The 12,005-nt window shown below is 40.8% G+C and overlaps 1 protein-coding gene across 1 annotated transcript; it reads right to left on the bottom strand.

Annotated features, from left to right (window-relative positions):
• Nucleotides 1-8,662: 8,662 nt before the first annotated feature.
• Nucleotides 8,663-11,880, bottom strand: COQ7 (coenzyme Q7 homolog, ubiquinone (yeast); the record flags this gene model as incomplete). Its single annotated transcript, XM_010179733.1, has 5 exons — nucleotides 8,663-8,785; nucleotides 9,490-9,558; nucleotides 10,979-11,118; nucleotides 11,224-11,338; nucleotides 11,681-11,880. Coding segments are annotated over 5 exons (602 nt in total), but the record flags the coding sequence as incomplete, so codon positions are not given.
• Nucleotides 11,881-12,005: the final 125 nt, after the last annotated feature.

Below are 12,005 nucleotides of genomic sequence, written 5' to 3'. Positions count from 1 at the left end.
ATGTGCATTTGCATAAGTACTTTAACCCATCCATCAGTAATTAAAAGCAATTGTCATGATACTACTTGCATTTGTAATTTGTTACCACAGGAGTTTGATTCTTTCCATAACTCCCTGAAGCAGAGCACTGCTGGGTAAGGGACACAGCTGGACTTTCCCAATGATTCAAGTCAGCAACACCTTATAAAATCCTTTTAGAGGCCAAGGAAAGCAGAGCCTGCAGAAAAGTCAGACCCTACTTATGCCCAGCAAAGCACAGAAAAATGAAACACCTAAAATCCATTTTAAAAGTTGCTTGATTTAAAACAAATACAGATGACTTCTGAAACTTCATAGCATGAAAGTCTAAACAAAAGGGTGAGAAGCAGGGGCATGGGTCCAGCTACAGAAACTGAATGGACTTTGATCCACTTTGAATTCTTTATCCTCAACAATAAAGAAAAGAAAGCAAGACAGCTACTGAATCAAGTCCATGATGGTGTGTTGTAGCAATTTCAGATTGTTGACAGTTTACATGAGAAGCAGATTACTATCTTGGTATCTGGGAGAACTCAGGAATGAGTAAGTGCTGCCTAAGATCAACAGGGTGAACACTAAGTAAAAGCAGACTGTGGCATAATAATGGCCAGATGCAGCAAAATTTATAATTGGTTTTACAACATGGATGAATATTATCTAGAAAATCTCCTCTGTAAACTTCTCTTGGCTTTATGCTACATTTTCATACCTAAGACATGCAGCTCATGTACATAATTTGTTTTGTTAGCTTCTATTACCACTGTGACTGGTGATAGAGTTATTTCTGTTTGAATACCAAGTCTATGGAGAACGATGAGTCAATTGGAAAAAAACATTGAACTATTGGGTCACTCTACAGGACACTTCAGAGCAATGGCTTCACAAAGTGTTTTTATCCCAACACTTTGCACCATTTATTTTTCCAAGCAGTGTATCAGGTAGGCCCAGATGGCTACTGCAGCAGCTATGAATTACCAGTGATGGAAGCTGAAAACCAGGCCACACTTGGCCTGCTCCATTTGGGATTTACTCATGAATTAGGCCGCAATCCACAGGAAGGCTCAATACCTGCTTACCAGGATAAGTCCTCTTGCTGGTCACCAACATGAAATATCCAGGGAGCACTGGGAGTGGTGCCACATCTGCTGGAAAGGAGTGTATGTTCCAGCTTATGCTGTACCACTACTTTGTGCTGCAAGTCTCCACATTTATGACAAATGATAAGCAAATACAACCAGCTCAAGTCTGTCTCCAGGCCACACTTGGCCTGCTCCATTTGGGATTTACTCATGAATTAGGCCGCAATCCACAGGAAGGCTCAATACCTGCTTACCAGGATAAGTCCTCTTGCTGGTCACCAACATGAAATATCCAGGGAGCACTGGGAGTGGTGCCACATCTGCTGGAAAGGAGTGTATGTTCCAGCTTATGCTGTACCACTACTTTGTGCTGCAAGTCTCCACAAATGACAAATGATAAGCAAATACAACCAGCTCCAGTCTGTCTATAAACACATGTATCTGTCGTCTTCCTTCGCGAGGCTCAGCTTCCTGAGAAGAGAGAACTGATTTCTCATGCGTTATCCCTCTAAGCATATGCCTGATGTCTTACTAGAGTCTCACATTTTGTGTAAACAATAGCACTTGTGTCACTTAAAATTGAGATATAATTATTTCTCATTAGCAAGTATTGCTGTGATATTGGGTGGAAGGAATTGAGAGCAGACAGTTATTACTTTTTTTTTTTCTTAAATCACATTTCAGCCACCTTCAAAGTCTTGAAGTAAACTGTATTTTTCCTGCCAAAGTCAGAACAATGAGGGCTGACAAGATGAGATGTGGAAGATGGCTCCTCATGCATTACCAGCAGTTAGCTTTCCAGGCCAGGGCTGGAGCTGAGCCGCTAAGCTATACTTGCAGAACAATCTTACCAGTGGTTTTAAGTCCTGCTGCTATTCTTTAGCTGGATAAAAACACTTTAAAGCAGTGAAGTCTGCACATTTTTGCCAGATACCAGGAGTGCTGTACAGTTAGTGCAGACACCCAGGAGGTTCAACTCTCAAATTGTATTTCCAGTGTATTTCTGCCACAGATTTGCTAGGTGGCCACAGGCAAGTCACTAAAGCATCAGAACTAGTTTAGCCTGGAGCATCCAATTATCCCTGTTGCTCTTGGGCTTAGAGCTAAGCATAAATTAGTCTCTAGCAGACTTGCACCCAGTAGCCTTCTCTTAATCCAGCCCTAAAGCAAAGCCCTGTTCTCACAGAAATGCCAGGGGCTAGTAGAGGAGAGGCATTTGTTAAACACAACAGGGTCACTCCTGGATGGAGCGAGACTCTGCTGCGCCCGCCTCAGGATCCATAGCCGCTGGTACAGGGAGACTCAGGACAATACACCTGGAGAGCAGAGGCCCTGGTGTATTTTGGCATTTGGGCACTCATCCTGGGAAAGCAAGTTGTGTGTTTCCCTTCCTCAGAAACCGAGTGCCACCTCTGGAGCATGCCTCTGCACCCACAGGAGGAGGAAACAATCTAGCAGCAAGATGAGAGACAGCTTTAAATTAGACATAGGCTACTGTTTAAAGAAGAAATTTACTTTAATCCAGAGATAGCAACAAAGATCAACAGGACTGAGTCATCTGCCTTGGCATTGCATGTCTGTCTTCTCCTAGGAGCAAATGCTTTTCACTTTGCTAAATATTTTAGCATTTGTATAATATTTTAGCAGTTAGCAGCCTCTGACTATACAGCTGCCCTCAAACCACAAACTGGGGAGAAATTCATGACAGCTTCCTAAAATGCAGCTGGTAGAACTCACCTTCAAACTGTACTGCAAAACAATTCAAATCGCCCTCACTCTCCACTGCCTTGGCTCTGACCTGAGCAGTCACTGACGGGTGGTGGCCAGTGGCCACAAAGAAAACAGAAAAGCACCAGAAATAATCTTTCTTATTCTGTAGTCTAGAAGAGACATCTTAAACAGGAAAAACACCCACTGTGTGCATATGACTTGCTTTCATTAGTGCTTTGGTCTACACACGTCCATCTGTACCATCAAATAAAAAAAATCCATCTTCCCTAGGCACAGGTAACATTAAAAAACAAATCACAGACATGCAAACAATTGGGTAGAAAATACCTGCAGGAAAAGAAGACAGCTTCAGACATTCATACGAAGCCTGGAGTCTAAAACAATGAGACTGCCAAGGTGGTCACTAGATGCATCTCTTGCTTTCCTCTGTGTCAGTTCAGGAACCAGGTGTTACAAGAAGAGCTACAGCTCTGTACCGTCCTTCCCAGGGACACAGTCCCACTGGCAGGTACCTTTTGCTGTGAAAGCCATCACTGAAGTGGAAATGCAGCAGGAACGATGCAGCCATACAGAGGAGGAGAGATGGGTGCCTCATTCAAAACACCTGAAGTGAACAGGAGGCTGCATTTATTGAAAGCAGCTAATGACAACAATAGATTTTTTTCTTCTAACACAGTCAAGTTGGTTTTGAGATCTGATACCTCCTACCAGTGAACCTGTTAATTCACTTACTCAACATTAGATCAGAACCCCAACTCTGAACAGGAGCATCAGCAAATGCTTATTTCTTCAACTTGAGTCAAGGTCTGCCACTCTGGAAGGAGAGCTGCAAAGCTGCTGTCATTCTAAATCTATTCAGATTTTTCTTCTTAGCCACTTTCGGGAAACTGAATTGACAAATAGAAAAACAGTACCTTTAAACAATCTCCTCACTTATCACAGACATTCCTCCTTTAAACTGGCCAGTATTTTTAACTTATCTCTTTAAGCTCCCCAAGTTGAAAATAAATGCAGAATTCAATGCAAGTGACATGCCACAACTTGAAAGCTATTGTCTAAAAATGACTGGCACATATTTGAAATTATATCTTCCCTAAACTCAAGAAACAAGGCAGACACAGGAGACTGTATAGATTAAATAACCCCTTAAAATGCTAAGAAAAAAACCAGGGTTGTACAATCCACATAATCCCCAGCACAGGAATCACATAGCATATCCTTAGTCAGTCTGTAGCAAGTCTAGCTGTACTATGCTCAACCGAGCCACACAGATTTGCTCCAAAGATCAAGCTCATTACATCTGTTGTTTCTTCTACCTGCAACTTATTCAGACAATGATTTAGCTCTCTGCCGAACAATCTTATAAGTACCATTTTACATAACTCGTGGCCTAAGTCCATTGAGCTTATGTCAGCATCACCACATTAATCACAGCCATGGGAATTGCTTTTTGCTTAGCCAAGCTGCAGCAGTAAGGGGCTGAGACACGCACTGGCACAGCCAGACCTACATCGCTGTGGCATCACGAGCGCCTTACCACCCTGGTAGCTTTCTGGAGTTATTACTGATAACTTGGTCTTTGGAGCTGCTTTGAATTTTCATAATCATCCTTCTTGCTTCACAAGACAGAGCTGCTGTTGCTTGTTTGCTTTCCTTTGCTGTTTCCCTCCTCCTGAGCCAGCAGCAGGGCCTGCAAGTGTGGAGATCCTCCTTTGGAGCTGTCACAGGATCAGAAAATGCCAAATGCTCAGCACAAAGACCACACCATCTGGCTGTATCACTCACCTCGAAGCACTGCCATTACCTTAATCTACAATTCCAAGCAGCTTCAGGGAACAGGAGCCAGATTGTCCCCTGCAGTGACTGCAGGAGAAAACAGCCAAAGGTGAGACACTGACCAAGGAGCAGGTAACGGCACTATGCCCTCCTGCGTGCACACAGGTGGATACCCTCTGCTCCTCCTCACCAAAAAATGAAACTCTCCTTCTGGAGGAGAAAATCAGGATCAAGCCCTTGGTTATCACATGAGCTAGAAGCGGCCATCATTAATTTGAGGGGAAGGACTTAATCCCACCGCATATTACAAGAACCTGCTTATCTGCAGGTTTGGAAGAGAGGCCCAGAACCCAAGGGCACAGCGAAGAGCCCGTCATCTTCCCTGCTGCCTGTTTTGAAAAAGCAGCATTTCAGAGCCTCCCTGTCTGATCCAAGTTCCTTTTCCTCTGTCAACACAACCAAAGTTCATCCAGAATCGCTATGATAACAGACTTGTATAAGCTATATGCTCTGACCTCTGCCTGCCATTAACTCCTGCCGAGATGGCTGACATTAGCCACCTTTAGTTTTGCCTCAGAATAATACATAGAAACTACAGCCTTGCAGCCGCAGTACAAATTCTGTACAGCACTTGAGCATCTCTAGTCCTTTTTTTGACCTTCTAGCACCTTTTGTAGTCTTTGAAAATCTGAACAGGTTTTTAAACAACAAAAGAAGTCCTTTTTGCATGAAGAAAATGAAAAGCAACTCCATTTTCTATGTAAAACAACAAAAAATAGTAACTGCCAGTGAGCAGAGAAACACATGGCCTTTGGAAGTGGCAGAAGAGCTCACCCACACTTTAATGGATGGGCGCAAATATGCTGCTCCAGTAAAAATAAGGAACAAATGCTGCTTGGGAGCATAAAGCCGAGTTGTTCTCTCAATTAATATTTTATGCTCACAGCTACTGTCTGATGGCCTACTCAAATGTGCAGGATGTTTTCAGCTGCCAAGGACAAAGAAGTCGCTATGAGTGCTTTCACAGTTACTGCAAATATGGCCAAACACACTGACCTCATACAGTGATTTTCTGGTATTTGATGTTCCCAGCCTTTGGCCAAACTAAGAACATTAAAAATGAGATTTGTCTCTTAAATGTTGTTGCCCCAAGTGAGCAGTGTGTGACTGTCTCAGAGGCTACCCACATCTTGGACAAAGGGTCACGTGAACACTTCTCTGTCAGCAGCAAATCCCACAACTGTTTTACCACCACCACAGACATCTTCAAAGAATCCCTCTGCAACCATTGCCATGGAGAATATCAGGCCTCAGCTGAGTACCACCTACCTAGGAAAGCCCCATGGATGCCTTGTCCAGTGTTCAATCCTGATGTAATGGCCAAGAGACCAGAGGACCATCTGGCTCAGTTTCCAGTTTACGTCACAAGACCATTGTATGCATGGGGGTGCAACCTCCAGCTCTGAGTCAAAATACACTGTGCCCCTCCCTCCCCAGCTAATAATGGACTTACAAAAGATGCCATCCCATGCTGCCCCTGTTATTGATTTTACAATGGACTATTCATCAAGCAATCTTTTTTTGTCTTTTTACTTTAAGTCCATGACTTATATGACTGCACTGCATGTTCTTTCAACACCACTCACCAGTTACCCCTTTAGCCACTTCAATTAGCCATTCTTTTGTGCCAGTTCCTCTCTCCTCCAGATTACCTAGGAATTTTTCATAGGCAAGCATACTGAATGCTTTAGAGAAATCAAGGCATGAAATCTGCTAGATGTAACTTTTATTCAGAGAACTGGTCAAATTAGTGAAGATACTGTGTTAGTCTAATATAGCATACCTTTAGTATGCCAAACTAAAGTTTACATGCATGCTGCTCACAACTGTCTGGGGCTGAGGCAAATAAAATGACAATCTTATTACGCAGTCTCTGAGAAATCTGTGATTTAGCTTTGAGTTCCTCAAGTCAAGTTATTCCAGTGGATGTGCAAACAAGTCCTAGATAGAGAACCAAATGCTGCTTTGTTCAGACAATGTAAATAACTTAGTAGTTTGAGCATAACCAGGCCACACTTGCAATAGTGATATTAAGATTTAACCTTCAGTCCAAGGTCTTTCACGAAAAAAGGGAAAATAATCTTCTTAAAGAAGTCTTTCATGTCAAATGACACACCAATGAGTACCTACAAACATTAACAGAGCTACTCAAAAAGGCAGACTCAGAGGTACCTGGATTAAATGCTGTCTTAAGCCTCACCAAGCTCCCAGATGCTTGGATTTGAGATGCTCCAAGATGGTCCCACAAATCTCATATTCCTGGCAGCAACTTCACAATTATCTTCCTCTGGTCTCAAAGCAGCTATAAAGTGAGAATGCAGCATTTGGCCAGCGCAGCACAACTGGAACCAGCACTCAGGAAAACTTCATAAAATTACTTAACCAACCTCAATATAACTATGCACTTCTGTCATACAAGGCAAATGTCAAGCCTGACAATGGTAGCCCCACTCCTCATGACGGTAATGGGCAACACTTGCTACTGTTTTGTTTATTCATTTCCAGTTCTTTCCTTTTCAACTAGGTTTATATCCATTACATCCCACATCCACAGCTGATACCCCACTGCTTGGGCTAAGAAACACTGACTTCTAATACAGCACAACTTTTAACCAGAAAGGAAGATGGAACAAATTCTGTTCCCTAATCTGTAAAGTTTAGCTGTCCTTGAGAAAAAACCCAGCCAACCAAAACCATGTAAAATTGGGAAAAAAAGTTAGCTCATAGCAGTTAAACAAGCTGCATCTCCTCAAAGTTTTCGAAGCATGGACATACAGGGAGAAACTTCTATGTGTGCTTTCTATGTGACTCACAATTTTATGCATAGGGTTTCCCTTCCTTACCACATATAATGGAAGTCTCTCACAGGGACTTTAAATGTTTGCATCAAAATATCATCTTCTATGTGATCACCTTTTATCATCTTCTGTATTATCCCTATCCATTTGTAAAGTTATCCTATTTCCATAATGATGCAATAGGAAGAGTGTTCTTAAGACATAAAAAGCAAGATACGCAATCTTGCAAGAAGTCCCTTTTATCCCTACCTGTTTAAGAGATTCTAATTCCATTGCTGCACTTCTGTCTTCTCCAATTAGCATTTAACAGAGCAGACATGCACAACTTTGCCTTTTTTATTTCTATTGCTCCATGTCAGGATGTCAGCAGACAGCACAGAGAAACTGTTCAAACATGGAGAAAAGCAAGAGTGTATACTGAAGACTACAAGTGAAGTAAGATAAACTTGAATTCTCCAACAGAGTATTAAGTGCAATTCCACAGGTGCACCACATTGCTCTCTCCACCTGCTTTATACCAGGGATCCATTTCTTACACACACACTCAGAACAAAAAAAATAACAAACAACTAACCAAACAAAAACCCACCAACCCACAACAACAATAAAAAACAAAGGAATAAAAATTATACTTAAAGAATTCAGAATCTAGCCTAGGGAAAAAAGAAAAAACAAAACCAAAACAAACCCCAAACCAAGAACACCCCACCAAATTCCACAAGTCTGCAAATGAAAGTCTTATAATAACAATCTTTATTCAAGACAGACTGAAAAGAAATACTCACTAAGACTTAATTTACTTACCCTGAAAATAGACTTCAAAAATATCTTAGTCAGTATTAACCATTTTAAAATGAGCTGATGAGCTCCAGCTTATTTTAAGTACATATAAATTCGAAGGCAACAGAGAATGTATTTACCATTTTTGTGTGTGTAGATGCACACACATATTATAGCTATATAAATCATGTATATATGTACATATTTGGTGCCACCTTGTGAACAGTCTCTCTGAATAAGGAGGCTTAGTTCACATGGACCCAATTCTGCCATCTTCATTCTCATTTAGTTCAACTGACTTTAATATAGATACTTTTTTGAACAAGTACTAAATGTGACAAAGGCTGGCTGAATCAGATGCTTAGTGAAGAAAATTTTATAAGGCTGAATATAATAGTAGTCTTCCACAATTTCCATACACTTTTGTGTCACAATTTATTGGCACAAACATTATGGAAAATATCACTAAATTCTTTCTGATAAAAATATTGCAGCTTTGCATCCAAGTTGTATAGCTGTCTTCAAAACTGAATAAACTGGTGCCTGTAAAACAAAGAATAAGAGGTTAAATGCATCTAATGAAGTGCTTTGTTTGAACCAGATTGTGATAAAGAATAGTAAGCGTTATCTAAAAAACCAAAAAAACCTAACCCCAAAACAAAGCAAAAATACAAACAAAAAATTCACACAAAACACCACCTGTATTTGTAGTCTAATCTGCCCTTGAGAAAACGAAATTAAAAATTATCAGCTTTTCAGAATATTTCCATTTCTCCATAAATGTAAATCAAGAGGGGAAAAAAGGAGAAAAGTCGCACATTTCACATACGATATTCAAGGGTACCTATAATTTATTTCAGTATTTCACACTTCCTAACATGGTTCTGCTCATCTACCAAGATGATGTCTCATTCTCAGCTGTAAGGATTGCACTGATCAGCCTTATCTTCAAAAATATTTAGTCTAACCTTAAACTAAAAAAAATAGAAATTGTGCAGAGGAAACCTCTCAGGAAAACACAATCACTTTAACACTTGACATGAGTTCCAACAGATTCAATTCTGTACTAGAAAAGTGAAAGTCATAATATTCAGTGTTTTCTTATATTTATCTTTGAGAAAGAATACCAAATACCTTATTTTCTATTTCTCAAATAAAGAACTACATCACAGTCAGTGGATAAGTCAGATAAGAATATCACACCTACATCCTCGCTAACAACGCCAATAAGTTAACATTGTACTTACTGCTTCTGCATTGTGCTCAAGCCCAATGTCATGGTGCTCCCGCTCATCATCCCGAAATTGCTTTATTATCTTCAAAAATAGCAGTTAATTAGCAAGTCTACTTTGCAGAGAAATCAAGGCAGTTAGTATACAAAACTATGTGCTGTTGACTATTGCATGTACGAGGACAGGTATCTGAGGCCCAGGTCTCTCAAAAGCTTCTCAAAGACCTGAATCTCCAATTCAGAAAGAAGGGAATTATTTACAGCATTCCTTGAACATACAGTTCTTTTTTAAAAGTATTTTTGAGAACATTAAAACAAAGCTGCTATTTAATATATCACTATCTTTTTCACTGTTTCAAGAAAATCTATAGTCACAACTTGTAACGTTAATTGGTTTCACACATACAATTATTCTGATAATTTAAATACTGAAATGAAGGTCCCTGCCTTCCCAGATAATCAGTCAGGATGCTTCCCTGTAAGTCAACAGGGCTTTTGTCCATTATAGCGTACTCTAAAGAACACAATTTTTGTCTTCCTATTTTTCAACTGGGAAAATAAGGTTTAAAAAATTTTCTCAAGATGCCCGCATATAGCCAGGATTGCTTAATAAAGTGCTCAGAGTTTACAGACAGCCAAGCACTGACCCTACTCAAAAAGTTCGCATCGCTTTTGGTTTTACCACTAGTAAGAGGTGGTTTTACCACCTCTTATTGACACTGAATAATCTTGCTGCTTAGCTTTTCCCCCTTTATTTTGCCCCCACTCAGTTTATAGCTTTTCTTTTCAGGGGTAGTATTTCCCTTGCATAGATGTCAGCACAATCTAGGTTACTTCAGATACTATTTCTGTAACAAGAAGGCATGTTTGGAGTAACCAGACTTGGCTGCCTGTTAAACTCCGCACAACTGAACACACAGACAGTCTGCAGAGTCGGAAATGAACGTGTGCACCCTAAAACAAACTCCCACCAGAGCACTAACGAGCTCTATGAGCTGCATGTGGAAACAGGTCAGTCTGTCATAGGCATCCTACAGGATTGTGTCCCAGTTTGACACCAAAAATACTTGGGAAATAATTTCCTTGCAGAGACCCTTACATGCTCTGAACAGTATTAAAGACTAGAACTATGTAATCACACCCAGGATAAGCAAAATATTACTACGCAATTGTATATGTTCTTTTTGTTTCAACTCTAAGCCCTTCTTTTCTATTGAAATTAAAAAAAATTAAAGCAGTTATCTCAATCAAAAGGGAAATGCCAAATTACTGAAAGCATGCTGAAGCTAATCCAACATACATTTTGAGTTTGGTGCTTGATCAATTTAGTGCTGCTGAAGGAAAAAACATTCTTTTAAATTAAAGTTTGTTAACGTCAGCATTCTGAGTGATAGAACAAAAAGAGATCTACAGTAAATTCTGTAAGCCTATTGTTTTAAAGGCTAAAGTCACATTAGGTAATTCAGTTAATCTGTTAAACTACTTTTTAAGTCACAGTTAAATACCTGCAATAGTTCTTTGTATTTTTCTGGATCTTCTTCCATAAGAGTTCGGATCTGGTTATTGTAGTGATCCGATATACTCTCTTCCACTGCTACTGTGCAAGCCATTGCACCTTTCTTTCCAAGTAAAGCAGTTCCAGCCCCTGTGGTTGTGGTACAAAACATATACAATGAAATCTGAAGCACCAGATAATTTACACATTTGAAAATATCACAAAACAACAATAATAGTGATAATGCAAACTCACCTAGAACAAAACCTGCCACATTCCAAAAAGGCAGTAAAACAGTAGGTCGAACTCTGTAAGCAACCATTAATTCACTGAATTTTTTCAAGTGGTCTTTTTCTTGATTCCACATTTGCTGCAAATGAACCAGACCACAGTAATAAACACGAAGAAAAACAAACCAGCTCAGGCCACTCACACCTTGCAGGGAGAACACTATTAACATCACAAAAAAGGAAATGGTGAGGAAGGGCAGATGAGGCAACATAAAAACATCTGCAAAATAAAGTTTTTGCGCAACACTACAGCAACTGTAGTATTGATAACTCCCTTATCAAGTAATACCACTACTCTTTATAAATCCACGTTTAAAAGTGCTTACAAAAACACATACAACTATCATCTTACACTTCACTTGATCATTATTAATCAAACGCAAATTAAACAGAAACACAGTGAACGCTTTTAGGCCAATAACCTGGATAACCGGTCCCACGCTTGATCTACCCAAGACGGCCATTTGCCCCGCGTAAATGCGGTTCGCCCCGTACTCCCCGGCATGGTCCACCCGGATGATGCGGTCTATGACGGGATGCTTGATGTCCTCCGGAGCCACCCGCGTGCTGCAAAGCCTGAGGGAACCCCCTCGGGCGGGCACAGGCCACGTCCCCCGGGGACCTGCCGGAGAGATAAAGGTGACGCGAGCTCTGCTGCCAACCAGCTTCTGTGCGGGGCGAGCGGGCACTACCTCCCGCGAGGCCGAGCGGCCTGAGGCGGGCCCGGGCGGTGCAGGGTGACCCCAG

The sequence above is a fragment of the Mesitornis unicolor genome, unplaced genomic scaffold, assembly GCF_000695765.1.
Source record: "Mesitornis unicolor isolate BGI_N332 unplaced genomic scaffold, ASM69576v1 scaffold40352, whole genome shotgun sequence".
NCBI lineage: Eukaryota > Metazoa > Chordata > Aves > Mesitornithiformes > Mesitornithidae > Mesitornis > Mesitornis unicolor.
Note: the sequence above shows the minus strand (reverse complement) of the source record. Positions and strands in the feature narration are given on the sequence as shown.